This window comes from Chroicocephalus ridibundus, chromosome Z, assembly GCF_963924245.1.
Source record: "Chroicocephalus ridibundus chromosome Z, bChrRid1.1, whole genome shotgun sequence".
Classification (NCBI taxonomy): Eukaryota; Metazoa; Chordata; class Aves; order Charadriiformes; family Laridae; genus Chroicocephalus; species Chroicocephalus ridibundus.
Window position 1 is genome coordinate 49,737,812 of NC_086316.1, and position 17,739 is coordinate 49,755,550.

The 17,739-nt window shown below is 37.8% G+C and overlaps 1 protein-coding gene across 5 annotated transcripts in view; it reads right to left on the reverse strand.

Annotated features, from left to right (window-relative positions):
* Positions 1-2,385: 2,385 nt before the first annotated feature.
* DENND4C (DENN domain containing 4C) overlaps positions 2,386-17,739 on the reverse strand; it is a 75,403-nt gene continuing 60,049 nt past the window's right edge. For all 5 annotated transcript variants that reach the window (XM_063320315.1, XM_063320314.1, XM_063320312.1 and 2 more), the window contains 8 exons: positions 16,804-16,979; positions 15,583-15,765; positions 14,520-14,709; positions 12,642-12,887; positions 11,180-11,297; positions 9,264-9,417; positions 8,100-8,164; positions 2,386-7,419 (listed from right to left, as the gene is read on the reverse strand). In XM_063320315.1, the coding sequence (XP_063176385.1) occupies positions 7,283-7,419; positions 8,100-8,164; positions 9,264-9,417; positions 11,180-11,297; positions 12,642-12,887; positions 14,520-14,709; positions 15,583-15,765; positions 16,804-16,979 (1,269 nt within the window). In that variant the 3' untranslated portion in view covers positions 2,386-7,282. The remainder of the gene's footprint in view (positions 7,420-8,099; positions 8,165-9,263; positions 9,418-11,179; positions 11,298-12,641; positions 12,888-14,519; positions 14,710-15,582; positions 15,766-16,803; positions 16,980-17,739) is intronic.

Consider the following 17,739-nt stretch of genomic DNA (forward strand, 5'->3'; position numbering starts at 1 on the left):
CCATGAGAACTGGCTGAAGCAGTTACCCCAGGCTTCTCTTCAAGCTTTCAAAGCGTCACTCTTCAGGTGGAAGAATAATAGATTTATTTTTGAATGACAAACTACAAAATCAGAAAAGGCAAAGAGGCTTAGCAATAGCAAAGCATGAGTTAAATAAAATGATGGCTAGTTTCATAGAATTTTAAGAGGGTACCATTTTATGTAAGAGGAACTTAGATGCATTGGTGTATCTTTTTGTGGAGACCATGTTCAAGACCTACAGTTTCACTTTAAATAAGGTAGTTTTCTCTTACTGTAGTGAATATAGCCATACAGGCCCAGTTAAGCCTGAGCATCACCAAAATAAAAAGTGTACCTTTCACAAATCCACTTACTATTTAATGTTAGTCTCTCAGCTGCAAACATTGATGCAGAGAGGCAGGGCAGTGTCTGGTAAGATCTGAGTTTTTTTTTTAAAGGAGGAGACTCAACTTTTCCAGGCAACCTGTGCCAGTGTTTCACCACCCTCACAGTTAAAACATTAAAGTGTATTTTCCTGTAGTTCAAGTTTGTGCCTGTTTCCTCTTCTGGCATGGGGCACCACTAATGGTCTGGCTCTGTCTTGCCTGCTCCCCACCCACCCCATCAGGTATTTAGACACATGGATGAGATTCTTCCCAGGCTGAACAGTGCCAGCTCAACTCCCCACGTGGGACAGATACTCCAAGCCCTTCAGCACCTTTGTGGCCCTTCATGCCAGGACGTCCAAGTATCTCTTGTACTGGCTGGCCCAGACTTGGACATAGCACCCAGACACGTCTCACCAGCACTTGAGTAGAGGAGAAAGATCACCTGCCTCCACCTTCTGGCAATGCTGTGCCTAATTGCTGTGAGGGCAGTCCGCTGGCTCATGGTTGGGTTGGTGCCCACCAAGAACCCTAGGTCTCTTCCTGCCCAGGTGCTCTCCAGGCAGTCTGCCCCCAGCCTACACTGGTGCATGAGGTTATTCCTACCCTGAGGCAGGACCTTGGTGTTTCTTTTTGGACCCCATCAGATTTTCTCCAGCTTAGCAATTTACTGACTCTTTGGAATCACAGAAATACTTGGAGAATCATTTGTCCTCTTCATAGACTGCAGAGGTTTGTCTCTACAGCGCTGGGAAGAACTACCACTAATAAGTATTCTGATGGTGGCTCTGAACTTAGGAAGGACCAGAGCTTCCTTAAGACCAGCTCCTTCTGCTGTCCCTTTCTACCATCACATTCCCTCAAGCTTCCCAAGTGATTTTGGCACAGGAGATAGCAGTTCCCTCCTCCCTATGGCTTCAAACCCAAAATCCTGTGTTCGTGCTTCTTTAGGGACTCCTCAAATGCAAGCTTTTATTTCTGTCTGTTACACCCACCCTCCCTCCCTCCTTCAGCCTCCTCCCTCAACAGGCCAGGCTAAAGGCAGCGTATTTCCAGCAGGCAGCATTATTAGAAGGACAGCAGTGACAAAAGCAGTCAGAGCAAAACAAGCAAAGTCACTGTGATGCTGACAAGATTATAAAAGAAAGTCCAAAAGACTAACCCTTCCTGAGCTCCCTACATAAAAACAGCCCTGAAAAGATTAGTTTATGACGAATCTTCACCACAAGCAACCAGTTTGTGCTATGCCTATCAGTTTATTCAGAGAGAAGGACTTTAGGGTCTGGTGTTATTTTTCCTAACGGATAAATGAACTCACTGCCATGCGTGAGGGAGTGTGAAAGGTACCCAGTTCTGAAGGCCTGAAGCACTTTACAGCAACTGGCAGTTTCTACTGCTTAAATTTCAACCCACCCTCACTCCTCTCCCCACCCTGCCCCATTTGGGAAAAAAAAAAAAAATCTGGAAAATGCATGTAAACCTGCAAGTATGTTACGAGGCAGGAGGTCCACCAATGTCTCCTGGAAGGTAGGATGCATCACTGACAGCACCATTACAAACCCACTGAGAAAGCAGAACTCCTGGAAACCTCTCCCCATCCACTGATGAATGCTGCTTTTCCGGGTCAGCAGAGACCAACAGCTTTGTCATTGGGAAGCCAGGGCCAGGACTTCCCTACAAACAAGATTTTTGTGGATTCTGCCTCCCTCAGCTCATTTTTCAGTTCTTACCTCTGCTAGTCCCCATGGCTGCTTAAGGTGCCACAGAGCCATCCTCTCTTATGAAACACATCTCCACAAGTAATGCCACGTTTTCCCTTCCTCTCCCCAAACTACTCCTGCTCTTTCCCACCATTGAGAAGTCACTGAGGTAATGAGACAACTCCCAAAAAAGGCAGTCAAAAGTCTCTGCTTTTGCCAAAGTAGAGGCTGAATTTGCATTTAAGATTAAATTCTGTCAAGCAGGTAAGTTACAACGGCAAAAAAACCCCAAAACTGAATTTTTTCACAGGATGCATACATATTTTATTTTGGGAAATACATTAAAAATTGTTTCTTAGTCTAGGATTTCTATACAGAATTCAGAATATGTAGAGTGCCCTTTTAAACTCAAGAAACATTTGTCAAATGTACAAAAACATTACAGAGAAACACTTGTTAATCAAAGCACAGTAAATGGATGCCATTTTTCAACAGTTCAAAACAGTCTCTAAACCAGTGCAAATTTTATTGCATTAAAGAAAACTTCCCAGCTCACTTAATAAATTCATAATTTATTCACACTACATCCTTTCATCCTCATTACAATACAGTTTATTTTAAGCTCCTAAAAGGAGTTTAATGTGCTTCTAAAAACAGCAATCCCTTTTATTTGCACCACTGATTGATGCAGACTGAAAGAACAAAAAACCCCATCCGTTTCTCTCCTCATATGCATCACAATATACAGCACAGTAGAATACAGAACTAGAGTCCAATTCAACCATTCAGTACAAGTTACAAGGGTGTGTATTTGTTTTTTTTCAAAAAGGTCCATAATGAAAAGCTGATATACAGAAGGCACCTGAAGGTTTTTATTAATTAAAAGAAAAAAAACCTGTGTTGAAAATGTACAGTTACGTGAATAAGATGACCTGCTTACCATTTAATGAAATAAAGTTATCTGCATTGAAACAATTGCTGAATTAAGAGTTTTAAAAAGAGAAAAACTACTGAGTGGATTCTTCAGTTACTTACATTTTAACAATTTGTTTTAAAAATATAATTTCTATGATCTAATTTAATATACATTTTGAAAATATCCCCTATGTTGCAGTTACTCAAGGAAAGCGGTAAACTCGACGAAAGGTATATTCTTCTAGCTGCAGCAACACAAAAAGCCATTAATTCACAGTTAAAATGCAGTAAAATTACTCGTTCAGAAGTGCAACGTAGCTTGAGCTTAACCAACGTGAAATTCCACCAGGAACAAGACTAATTTACTTGCAAAACAAATGAATTTAGTTTGAAACACATATACTCAATAAATGTTCTCCACTAAAATGGCGTTGTCTAAACGCGAGTTATATAAAATGTGAAGACAGGATATGACTGTAAGTAACCTACAGATGCTTCTAGTGACATGTAAAAGCTGGTACCTGTTACTGTGCCAACACTGCAGCCACATCAGCCTCCTACACCTACGGGGTTTTGAATGTTATGTCTTGGTAATGTGCCAGAATATATTCATAATTCATAAAGAAGAACTTTTTCACTTAAGAATCCCGATTTTAAACCTGTAAGACCCCATTTGTTCTTTTAATTCTACCAAAAAATAGCTATTCTCATATGAGCACACAAGCTACGCTTAACTTTTATAGCTCGGTGAAAGCTGCAAGATGGTATCTTCTCAGCATCCTTAGGGCAACAATTCAAGGAAGCTTCTCTGTGACAATTGTTATTCCAACACAAACTTTCCAAGTTCCTGGCCTTATCTGAAATTCATTAACAGTTTGCATCCACAGATGTAGTCGGTTTGGTTTACACCCCCACTTTGTGCACAGTTGCAGGTTTTGAAGTTAACACTGGCCTGCAACCATTTCCTTCACAATGATGGTGAGAATTCCATCCAAAATACAGACAGAAGAGCCATCTCCTCCTGAACACTGGCTGTTGAGCTATTAGAAACTATCTGGAGGCAAGAGTTTTGCAAGTGAGCAAAAATGCAACTTTTTCTGCTTACAGGGGAAGGAAAACAGAAACAAGATGAAGCTTATCCACACCCCTCCTTCACAGCACTGTCCAGCTCATGCATGCACTATGGATTCAGATGAATTTGGATCACTAGGAGCGGGGTGTCAAATAAATTAGAAGCATTTGTAGGTAATTAAGTCATTCTTATGTAGTCCAGGAAGCTCATGCTGGTACTGACTTACAGAGAAGAACTTAACTACGCCTTTAGTGCCCTATTTTCAGAAAGACAAAAGTGTTCACAACGCACTCACAAAACAACTTTTGAAGACTTCTCCCTATTTGTGGCCAGATTTTCAACCATATGAGTCCTGAGCCATGCTAAGCTGTTTTATGCCACGCTCTTCTCTTACGCACGCTCACAGTTCTTGCAGCGTTCAAATTAGGTAAGCCTACACCTCAGAAAGTTTGTGTAGGAAAACCTGCAGTCTCTACCTGTTTGCAGGAGGAGACCTAAAAGTCAAAGGAAGAAGAGGAAGTGCCATCATGCATGTGAACGCAGAGAAAGCAACTAGGAAAAAAAACACTCAGTTCTTAATTCCTTCCAAATTTTTGTGAACTCTTTTTTTTTCTCCTCCAAAAAAAAACCATCTCCTTAGATGAAAAGTTAGTAAGCAAATTGCTTTCAGGGATTTCCCTTTTCATTTGAACTATGGATTTCATTCAAGAACCAGCCGATTAGTTAGCTATTAAAAACTACATGTTAAAAAAATCCAAATTCAAAAGCGTAAGCACTTATTTTTGTCATTCTATATTAAGGAATTCATTTCAATAGGCAGATTCAAGATTTCAAGTAATTACATGCAGGACTTTACCACTCTGAAATCCAGGTACGTAACAACAGGAATATAAATTAATTTGTAGTGTACAGAAATGCAAGTTTAATCCCGCAGCTGTCCTTTTTCCCTCAGGCTACAGTTTTTTGGTTTTGTTTAGTGTATATACCCGGGGAAAGTCTTACATTTAGCACTAGATGCTGTGACACAATCTGCTTTGCTGTTTTTACAACACTACTGCCTGATGAGTCTGTATTTTCAGCAACAGATGGGAAGGTTGTTTTGAAATTAAGGTGATCTGCTTACAGAATTTAGTTGATGATAATATTATTTACAATGGTTTAAAACAATTTGAATGTCACCAATTACCTAAAACAGCACTCACTGGACAGATTTTCTTTGTAATTTAATGAGCTGGGAGAATTTAAGGATAACTAAAACTCGATTCCTTGCAAGTTGCATCACATAATCTATGGTTTGTCCATTTAACACTCAAAAGTTGTCCTTGTATAGCTGTATGTTTAAGATCAGTGCAGAATTACACAGGAAAACTTGCCAGTTTGATTTGTAGTATTATTAAGTCTGGATGAATGCTTCAGAGAGACTTTTACTTTAAAAGGATGGAACCGCACACGTCAATTATATAATAGAAGAGAGGAAAATACAAAGAATCAAACTCTACCCTTCCATTGTGATGTAGGTCAGATATTTGCAAGCAACCATGCATAAGCCCCAAAAAAAAGAATGAAAAAAAAAGTTAGTGTGTGCTTTCTTGCTTTTAATTGTTGAGAAAGCACAGTAATTTCATCAGGAGAGAATCTGTCCAGGCAATATCCCCATATTAACTTAGGATCAGCACTTTTAGACAAAATACAAGGAATTAGACTATGATGCAAATGTATTTTGTCACAAATAGTGCAAATCCTTTGTTTTAGCCTCATGAAAAAACAAAAGCTGGTTTTGTTGTTTCATGTAGAAGCTGTTCCAGACAGATCTTCATCCCTCATCATTTTCAAGAATGAAAATTTTAAAAAAAGAGAGTAGTATGAATTAAATACATTCATACTCAGATATGATTATAGTTTTAGCTACGCTCCTTTAAGTTGCTACAAATTTTACTTTTTTTTTTTTTTTTCCCCTCTAGGAATAATTCCATCAGAAAAGCCACGCCACTAAATTTCAGAAAAAACCCTGGAATAAATCTTGTCATATATCTCAAGTAACATTTAAACTGTTGACCAGTATCCAGGCTTTTCTTGAGAAGACTATGACTACTGTAGTTAATTAGATACGTGAGGTGAGGAAGTGTCTTATCTACTAGAAACAATCCAAAAGATAGATTCATCTTTTCAGATCATACACTCAAGCACTTCATTTGTGCTAATATACACTTTGAAGACCACATTTATAAATACATTTTAATTGAAATATTGAATTTGGACTGTCAGTGCAAAATAATTAACCCACAGGCTAGCAGAAAACCATGGGAGAGCGTGAAAAAGAACTCAACGAAAAGACACTTCTTAAGCACACACGCATACAGTATGCTTTAGCATAATTTTTTCAGACGCTATCTGTTTGACAAACCTCATATGCATCTTAATGCCATTTAAGCTTCCTATCTAATTTTTAGAAAGCCATCCATTTCTGAGCTACTTAGTGTAGAAGCCTATCATTCTTTTGGAGAAAGCAGCAGCACGTTCACAGGATCTTTACTTTGTCAGGTAGAGAATCCAGGAAAATGAACTGTAAGTTTCTGGTTTTTACAGCTACAGACATAGGTTATGAAAAGGTCAACCAAAGATAATATAGAATACTGACTGGGACGAGGGTCAGGAGAAGGGCAGCAATTTTAGGTAATGTGATCTGACAGCTGCATTGCAACTTCCAATACAAAGACTCAAATATTTACATCGATACATAGATACTGCACATCAACAAGATCCCTCTTTAGGTAAAGGTAATTTTCAAGACATAGTGAAGAATTTAAGTATTCCGTGTGAGGAAAGGTATTTCATTAAAATACACAAATATTGGTGGTCTTAAGAAAGTCACCAACTATAGGCTGCTGTTTAACCTTTTTGAACAACTTGATATTGGGGGGGAAAAGATTTGAGGAAGGAAAATGGAAAGCATATACAGGAAAAAAACCCAGCAGATCAATCACTGAAACCAACTCACCCTATCAATACAGTTTTAGGACATTATAACATACTTCACACCGTGTCTCATGAGATGAAAGGCAAGAATGTATGTTGTAGCTCAATGAAATTGCTTTGACAAATTGCTCAATTATCACCTTTTGGGATTCAAAGTGTATATATCACCATGCTCCTTGTTTGTTCACCTCTACTTTTGTCTCACTGAAATTTAGCGTGTGTCTTCCTCATTTTTATATTAAAGGTGCTCCAAAGCACTTCCTACAGCACTCAACCCTGCTGCTTGGTGGAGCATCTATTTTCTGCATCTTTTCAAGAACATCCTTTGGTAGATTTTTATGTGCAAGTCTGTATTCACTATCAAAGACCTCTGAAACAGAAAAAACAGTTGAAGTTATTTAAGAAATGCTGTACAGTGCACACTACTGTTCCTATAAAATACTTTCTGTGATTTTTATGTAATAACAAAATAATTATCTTAACTAGACGCTGATTTTTTTTTTATTTTTTTTTTTCCCCAACATGCATCCTCATGCTGGAGCATCACAACGCATCACAGTGGATGCCCATTACTTCTATCACAGTTCAATTTGCCTGTTTCCAGGGTATTTCCCCTGTCACATCCCACAAGGGAGTCCCTTTGCTTGCATAGTAGCAAACAGAAGTCAGGGTAGAGGAGATCATGAAGGGGTGGGCAACCAGATGGCTAGATGACATAGGTCTAATATGTGGGTCGGAGAAAGATGGACAAGACTGGGAACAAGTTTTCAGACATAAGGAATTAAAGCTTCAAGCTAATAAACTTTGTTTAAAATAATGATTACTGGTTTCAAATAAAGTCAAAATTAATGGCTCCATGTGAATTACATTTTCATAAAAACAACACCTACTTGAAGACTGAAAGCATGGTACTTTTCACTAAAACACAGCAATCAAAAAGTTACTTAGAAACTCATGTATGAAAAGTTGGGTTTATACACCAGTTTTCATCTAAAGTATTCATATATTTCATACAGAGGCACAATGCATTTCACACTATTTTTTACTTACCAATGTCAATGTTCTCTCTTCCAAGAGACACCAGAGACAGGAAAAGAATTTCTCTATAAAAACTCCTAGGAAATATTTTGAAGGGCAAGTCAATGAAAGCACCAACTATCCCAAGTGTAGAAAGTCAATGTTGAGGATGCTAATCTTCTATTACGTACTTTCTGCAACTGTTACGTTAATTTTACATGTGAAGAAAATGACCAATCTACATGATTACTAGCTTAAGGTTTTCTTCATGCCTGAATATTTTTCCTTAACGCGTGAAGTTATATTATCACCAAATCCCAGCAGTTACATTTTCTATGAAAAATCCCCATGCCAAACATGCCATAAGAACTCCAGAAAAACAAGAAATATAAAATTACGCACCACTTATTTATTAACTCATTCCTGGCTGAGAGTGAAGTACAGGGAGCGGGCTTATTTCAGATCACCCATACTTTGTTTTTAATTTCTGAATGTCAACGATCTAGTTCAGAACTGGATATTATCACTAAACAATGATATTAATTTTTTTTTTCCTTGTGGAACTCAAAGATTCTTTTCTAGGCAGATTAGTTCTTTCTTTTTAGTAACTATAAACCACAGAAGCAAAGATGATTTAGCATGTTCGACTTCAAACGAATCTTGTATTTGCTGTAACTTACTTCAGAGGCTGTGCTTTTGTACAAAGCCCTCTTTGAATTGTAATGCAGATGGCAAAATGTACCGTACACATCTCCCTTTTTGGATCTGCTGCATCTGTTTTTCCTAGCCAGTGCTCCAGGTTAGTAGGATTTCAATAGGTTTAACTAGGTAGTTTGGTGAATATTCCAGACACTGCAACAGGATGCTGCACACTTGTATGTATCAATTTGCTAGATCTGGAGCAACACCAAAATCTGCATAGCCAATATGCAGATTTTCTCTTTTTCATTTGTAAAATGTCCATTTTGATTAAAGAATTATACTTCTCCATTTGATTTGGATGAATTGCGCATCTGCCAACAGAATGCACCTGTTTGTAAACATGGGCATAAAAAAAAATATACATAGTGTTTGGTGGACACAAATGAAACTGAACATTCCTGAGAGGTCCTTATGGAGTTATCATTATGAAGTGTATACAGTCTGATCTTGTTTAATTTTGAGTGGGGAGGAAGAAAGAAGAGATTACCCCTTTACCTCTGTCGTTTCACATCTGGCTTAACTTTCTGTAGAAGGAGGTTGATTGGTTTAACAACGTCATTGTGTTGAATACTTAGTTTGATGTTCTCCAACAAAGTGTTGGTTTCCTGCTGATCTTCTGCCACTGTGGAGGGTCTCTTTTCAGAAGAATCTGAAAAAATGTAGCAGTATAGATTATTAAAACACTAACAAATTTTTTTTCCATTTGAATAAGCAGAAGGCAAGTGAGATGTATATATAGAACCTCTATTCAATCTACAGAAATTTACTACATGGAAAGTCTTTGCCTGCTTATAGTCTTTACTCCACCACAGAAGTGACAGGACACATCAAGCATTCATGTTCAAGAGCTCCCACGTGACACAGAAATACACAAGACTGAAGAGTACCCAGCATTAGATGTTGCCTGTGATGGTTTGTTAGCTCAGATTTACTGCCGTGCTTAAGTTTCAAAAACTAACTTCACTCGAAGAAGGTTATTTTTACACAAAGGAAAAGAAATTAAAAAAAGAAGAAAACACTGTCACGTTTCTTATGAAAGAAACTTTTCTTACCAAAGCCCTTCTTAAAGGCTACCTACTAACTTCGGGCTACATATTGAAATACATAATGTACAGTTGTGCCAAACAGGAAAAAAAAAATATCAAGACATTTACCATCATGATTTGTTGCTTATACTGCCACTTCCAGAATAACACTGAACTATTATTCTTTGGAAAACAGTGACTAGTGAGGGAATAGTAAGTCCACTTACTGGCAAAAAAATAAGGCTACAGATTAGGCAGCAAGCATGTGGAGTGTAAACGAAACGTAGACCAAGGCTAATCACAACAACCTAAGATTTTCACAAAAAATTGACATATATGATGTTTTAAAAATGTAATTTCCTGTTTTCCCAAATACTTTCTGACACTGCTGTAGAGCCTATCTAAAATACTACTACCTTTCTTCCACATCTAAAACAGGCCTTTTGCTCCTTTATTTACATAAATACACATATCTATGCATCTTCATTATATATGAATGCTTTGGAGATCATAGAATCATAGAATTGTTGAGGTTGGAAGGGACCTTTAAGATCATCGAGTCCAACCTTTAGCCTACCCTGACAAGAGCCACTTCTAAACCATGTCCCTCAGTGCCCCATCTATGCTCAAATAAACATGCTTTTGTAGAAGCTTAGGGAAACACCACATCTTATTCTGTGCTCTTCACTGTAACATTCTGATCCATCTGTTTATTTTTAGGACACTTTTCAACAAACACTTTTTTCTTCATTAGAACTAGAATTAGCATGCTCCATAGTTTTTAGAATAGTTTTTAAAAGTTAACACTCAGGCTGAGAAGTTTAGGTCAACAAAGAGTTTTTGCTGATCAGAAGTAATGAAATTGTGAAGTTCTCATAACCAGCCTGCTTGTTTTTTCTTCCTTCCAAATCAAGTTATGGTAAATGAAGGCTTTCTTGGACCTTACTTTTTAACAGTCAAGTTGGCTGCCAAATGTACGTATTAATGGGACCTGTGATGTTCCCTTCATTTATAGAAACATAAGATACTTTTTTGTAATACAGTCTTCTTTTCCATGTCTGCATAGATATAACCAGATAATGCAGTGAAACATTCAGATCAGGTGAAGTTTATTTACTACCACATCTAGAGCAAATACTCCCAGCCTGTTTATGAGTGTATGACATATAAAGAACAGATAACATACCTTTTCACACAGATCACTAAGGTATTTTCGCAAATAATTTGACACTGACACTATGTTAGCACCTAAAGGACTGCAGATGCTTCACACACTAAAAAAGCTTTCCAAGTCAATGGGCTGTGTACTCTTCAGACACTACAAACCAACCGTTCCTTTCCATTGCATCTGCTCCCTCTGCTTTCTGTAACATTTGTTTTACTTACTGAGATTTCTCCAAGATATATACAGGGGCTCCCCTGGCTCTTGGTGGAGGTTGATATTGTCCCACAGAAGATGGATGTATACTAGCTTGCTATCTTGAGCAAGGGATGTCAAAGGAAGCTAAAAAACATGAGGAAAGGGAAAAAGTTTTAAAAACATCAGTACAGTCTTCTTATTTAAAAAACTGTCCTTTACTCATTTTGCAACAAAAAAGGTTTATTTTATTTATCTTGAATCCAATAACAAACAGGAAACTTCCTGTCTTCTAGAGGAAACCGCAGTCAACCAGAGCAAAGTCACAAGTACTGCAACATTTAGTTGCCTTTTGTAACTTAGCCCAACATATGAAGACCATTCAGTTTTCTACAGATATCTGAAGAAAATTTATGAGTATGTATCTGAAAATATTTTTTGTGCATCAAACATATTACTCGATTCGCACTACTTATCATGACATACCTTAGTGTTTTCTGACCTGATTAAGATTTGGTATGCATGTCTATGTGTTGGTCTTCCCAACAAGCAGAAAGAATCTGCGTTTGCATACAAATATGAACCATTTATTTCCATTAAAAATGGAAACAGTTCCGTAATTATTTTATAAAATTAAGTGCCTCTGGAATCACTAGTACAATAAGAATTACCAGGCAAGAAAAATTTACCAGTAGTGTGTCAATTTAAAGTACTAATTATAAGATATTATATCCCATCTTGTGGTTTTCCATGCTAATGCACTGTATTTTTCCAGTATGCTTTAGATTTCATTACTATGGTCTTCAACTATATTTCTTGGAAAATTGTTCTTGAGTCTAGGTGGGGTTTTTTTGAAAATTGAGGGAGAGAATCTTAAAATTAAAGTGCATACAACCAGATAGGAAAATACTACTTTTTTGCATGCATCATACACAAATACCTATTGAATTTGGTACTTACATACACAAATCATATGGGTTTCAGAAAAAAATTTGTTCATTAAAATGGGAAAAGCAAAATACTCAAAAGAAAGCATCCATTCTATGTTCTTTTGTTCTATTCATGTAGGAATGAAACTCAGTGGGGTTTGAATGGCAAAAACTGTTAGTGGGAAAGAACAAAAAATATTGACCACTAACTTAAAAGGTCTATATACTCTAGTCTGTAACCCATGCTATGTGATTTACAATGTATTGCAGTTTGTGAGTTCTCCACAGACACATCTTGTTTCCTTCTACATATCAGCTTTCTCTTTAATCAATCTTACTCTCTGGCTTTTTAAAAGAGAACAGCTTGACTAGAACTTGAATGCTGTTTTCACCCATATTCTTTCAAGACTTCTTGCAGAAAACAAACCTATCTACTTGTATTACAAAAACCAGGAACCTAGATCCAAGCTACTCAGCAATTACTTACCCACTTTTTTTGAACCAAACTTTAAGATTTAGCATACCCCAATATCTACAGTTCTAATATCAGGAAGCCACTTACCTGCACTCCATCATTGCAGTGTTCAGATGTTAGAATGAGTCCAGGTAAGTTGCTAGGCAGATCCAACCGTTGGAAATACCAAACTAGGTTCCAGAAAATTATGGGGTGTTGATTGATGAATTTGGATGTATGAATTACTTGCTCTCCCTCATTTTCCAACAGTGATTCAAGCTCCTTACGCAGTACCAAAGAGCTCAAGTAGGGTACGGATACAGGGAGCGGATTAGGTCTTTTTATTAAAGGATCCTAAAAACAAAACAACACACACAAAAGAAAAATTGGGCTTTTTACAAAATCAAAGATTTTTCTTCCAGAAATACTCTTCAGAATTACTTGCCCTGAAAATCCCCCATTGCACAGTTTCTTTTGATATTTGGAAGAGGCCTCTCGAAGTACTGAACACACAATAACTTTAATAGTATCAACAGGTTTGCTGTTGAGGTGATTCTCAACTTAAAGAACAATTACCTAAGCTCTCTCTATTACGTGAAAAAGAGAAAATACTCATTTGTTAGAACTTGTTCCTGATTGTGCGGTTTCAATCTACCTAAGCCGGTAAAAAGGCAGTGGCGATGGAGATTGCAGAAAATGTGGAACTGAATCATGAGTTCACATATTAAGGCAGCTTCTTGCTGATAAAAAGCACCAGGAGAGAGGAGAAAAACTTTGTTTCATGTGCAAGAATAACGTAACGGTCTCAATACTGCCTCTTACCTTCTCCCATCCGCTCAACAGGTAAGCCTAACAGAATATAAGAGTCTAAGTTAATGCATGGGAAAGGAACAAACTTTCACTCTTGCAACAGTGTGTTGTTTGCTGTGAGGGTGTGCTCCACCGCCCACCTGACCTTTATCTCCCGTAACCCTGCCCAAGCAGTAACTACCCGTGAGGGTCATAATTGGTGCATCTAGTCGCAATGGCTGCATCCGGCGCTACGTGGCTTCAGGGAGACAGATAATGGCACAACAGCCAAGGGCTAACTTGAGCAATGCGCCCATCTAGCGACAATGCTGGCACTGTGGTCAATGTGCAAATATAAGTCCATCACCTTACCCCCATAAATAGTGAACAGCCCAAGAGCCCTTCGAGCTCTTCTGCACAGCAGCCGGCTGTACACCAGGATGTGCCCTTCAGTAGGGATGCCTCTCAAGGTTACTTCTCGAGCTTGAGAGATTCCTTGCCACAACAGATCCTTGGTAAGTTAGAAATCTTAGCTAAGTGATATAAAGGACTGATTGCGCGTACAGAATCCTTAGACAGATGTACATACTCCGTTGATCACGTCTGCGACGAGGATTGGATCCAGCTGCACCCAGACTCTTCTCAGAGAAGCAGTTTAGAAAGCAAGAGGGCTCTTTCTGAACCTCATGACAGGAAGGTCTCCCTGACACTTCTGTCCTCATAGAGGACCCTGTCCTCTATGCAGTAAACAACCAAGTGCGCCTTGACATCTTGAATCTTGTTAGAACAGTTGCATTTACTGTCAAACTTTGTTAAATCCCTGTTTTATATCAATAAATGTATTGCTGCTTCTCTCTATGAGTGAAGTGCATCACTCCATCTGCGACATTTGCACAATTGTGTTTAGTCTGCTGTAGAAGTTCGGTTATTTTTAAAACAAACTTCAAGTTTTAGAAAGACAAAGAGTAGCTTCATTCTGCTAGAGAGAACGTTTCACATCAAGCAGCACTGCTTGTACAATGTACCAAAAAAACAATTTTAGATTAACTGAACGAAGATTTATTTTTGTCATAAGAACATGAAAATATGCTTGGCCATTGCTTTTCCCCAAATGGACAAGAATCCTAGTAGTAGAACATTATTCATTTTAAGTTCATCATATTCAATATTTTGCTATCAACTGAATGGCAGACTTACCACAACTTCTTGCAAACTATTTGGAAGACTAACTGTTGAAATGCCATGAGATGGTCTCTGTGAAAGGTCAATGTTTTGCAGTGGACCTCCAACACTGTGGCTCCGAGTCAAGGATACTCCCCTTTTTGGTGGATTATTGGCAGATGTCTTCACGGTCGTGGTATCTTTACTCTGTTCTTCTGCTGCATCACTGTTTGGATTTCAGAAAAGAATATGCTAATATGAAACTACTCAGCATTCCTACGGCAACAAGAAGGAAGCAGAGAAAGGCTGCCACGTAAGTATCCCAAACCAAGTTCTCTATCAATAAGGAATCCTATTTGTCCAGTTAGCTCCACAGTTTAAGGAAAACAAAACAAAATGCCTCTCAGAACTGTATAACCATCCCTGCAGAAAAGCAGCTAGGTATAACCTAAGACATGAACCTGAAAGCCTTGCAGTCTGTATAGGTACCACTGCTCTGGTACAGATTTACCTTGCTTAGAAGAACAGCAATATACGGTTTTGTCAACACACAAAGATTATATTGTTCTGCCTATGCTCATCTTTTACTTCCTCTTGCCTTTATGCTTACTTTCTCTAAATGTCATAACCAGAGCAAAAAATACAGAAAACAATTTTTAAGTTGCATGTTAAAATAACTGAAAAAATAAAATTGTAAGCGTCAAACTCATCCAACAAGATAACTTAAGCAAACTCCTGCTACAGGCCTGTCAAATTTAACCCATACAATCAAGCTGCTCGCAGAGCTGGGAATATTCATTTTGTGTCCTTTAACTGAAACAATGGATAAAAACAATTCAACTACTGTACAGAAGAAAAAACATCAAGTGAAACAGAAAGTGTCTGCTTCCAAATAATCTGCAAATAGAGGGAAGAGATTAGTTTACAGGTGACCGCTAGTCCTAAATTTGACTTTAGTTAAAAATATATGACATCAAAGTTCAGAGATTAATATAAGCACATAATTCGTACATAAACCAACCTTGACTTCAGAAGTGGAGAAGAAATACTGGAAATGCTGAGACATTTCTGACAGAACTAACAACCCTGTTTTACCCACCTCTGCTCAGCTGCAGAGCAAGTTTCTTCAGCTATGGCGTGGCTGGACTGTGGGTGATCGGAAAAACTGATCAAGTCAGCAACAGCTGGACTGGATAACAGTTTCTGCTCCAGTGGATCCGTGGTTAATGGAAGGGTACCACTCTGTAAACTATCTCCTGAAGTACTTTGCTTCAGGAAAAAGCTAAGTTGCAAATGAATGGGAGGGGAGAGAAATACCAAGGTTAAGACGTGAGCATACAGTCATTAAAAAAGTTATTATTTTCTACATTTGCTTTCAAAAAGTAGCAAAACTAAGAAAACACAACATTGAAAAGCTTGACAACAGGACAAAAACTTCATCCTGCTCTCTCCGCTGTAACTCATACAGGCAGAGCAAACAGACACATACAGAGATTTGATCTGCAAAATAATAAATCCTATGCTGGACCTAAGTCATTACAAGTGACCTTAACTTGTCATGGTTCCCAATCAGCAGCAACATATCAATGGCTGGCACATCACTGAAAGTGGCTGCTACTGTAATGAAGTTACAGACTAGAAGACCATACACCATTATAGGCACAAAATACCAGGAATGTGTCTTGCTTTGCTAAGGTGTTTTAAGTACACACTCTACAGATGTTCAGTTTCAGCATCTGAGAACACTAACGGAAGCTCTGCTTCATAGCAATAACCACCACAGTGAGAATACATTTTAAATTACCTTAAAATAAGTTCCAGCCTTCACAGTGCAATTAAAAGAGGTAAAAATAGTAAGCGGAGAAGCTAAAACTAGAGAACTACTGGAGAAACAATAAGCTGCAGCATCTGTAACTAAAAGCTGTTAGTAAATTTAATTTGCAAGAAATTCTTTGCTGACAGATTTAAAAACTGCTTCATACGGTTTTAAAAAGTTCATGATCCACTTGCTTTTAAAAGCTAAAACAAAATGAAAATAGACTTATACCTTCTGTACAGTTAGGCTTATAAAGAAAACATGAAAAGGAGAAGTGGTAAAAAGGCAACCAGTTCTTTCTTTTTGGCTGTTTTACAATGAAACTGAATAGATTACATGACTTATAATTTCCTTCAGTACAATCATGATCCTCAAACAGGCAGTAACATTCTTGCGAACATTTAGACAAAAATACCAGGAGATCTAACTAACATCCTTTTGTGAAAAAATATAACCATATAGAAGTGCAAAGGCAGAAAGAGAGTATCTATAAAAGCCACTAACCTTGCAGAGCCACGCAGATCTTTGAATTCAACATTAAGTAAAGGTAGGAAGGTACTTTTACAGAAAGGACAGGTAGTGTTCAAGTTTGAATCATCTGCTGTCCATCCAGCCATAATTTCTTCATCATAAACCAAAGCACCACAAGCCCTACATTGAGAGCAGCTTGACATCAACACCTAGAACAGCAAAGAATGAATACTATCAGTCTTGTTTCAAGGTTCTTTTATAATTGGCTTTATAGGCTTAGTGGCAGCAGAAGTTTATCAGGAATCAGAATGACACTTGGGAGGCATGAGTTCATCACTGCTCACCATACTCAGAGTTATCTTGTCCACGTAACTTTTATCTATGAAATCCAAATACTAATAATTTATTTTTGTTAGGTATTTTGAGACCTGGAAGAAGTATTACTCTATCAGACATGGAGGAAGCTTCTATCATCTTCTCACAGAAGCCATCCCTGTAGCCTCCCCGCTCCCAATACAAGTGGAAAATACAGAAAGTTGGATTTTACCTAATAAAAATCTCATCGCTAAATTAGATTGTGAGCTGGAGAAAAGGTGTTAAAACATAATCCTGTATGAGCTGAAGAATGGTCTATAAACCTTAGGTTTTAGGCTTCCTCTTAAATCATTGTTCACAGGAAACAAAACCAAAAAAACACCACCGAACACAACATACAATATATTTTAGATTGACAGACCATATATTATATTTTAGATCTCTATTAGATCGAATATTTTCGATATTGGCCCAACAGCAACATTATTCTTTTTCTATACTATGCCCCTTATATAATGTAGTGCAAGAGTTTGACAAGCTCAGTCCTCCAGAAGGTCAAACACAAAAGAAAATTATATGGCACCTAGCAAAATAACATTACAGCTGAAACAAGAGCAACCAAGGCAAAACACAGTGACCATTGCCTATGATTCT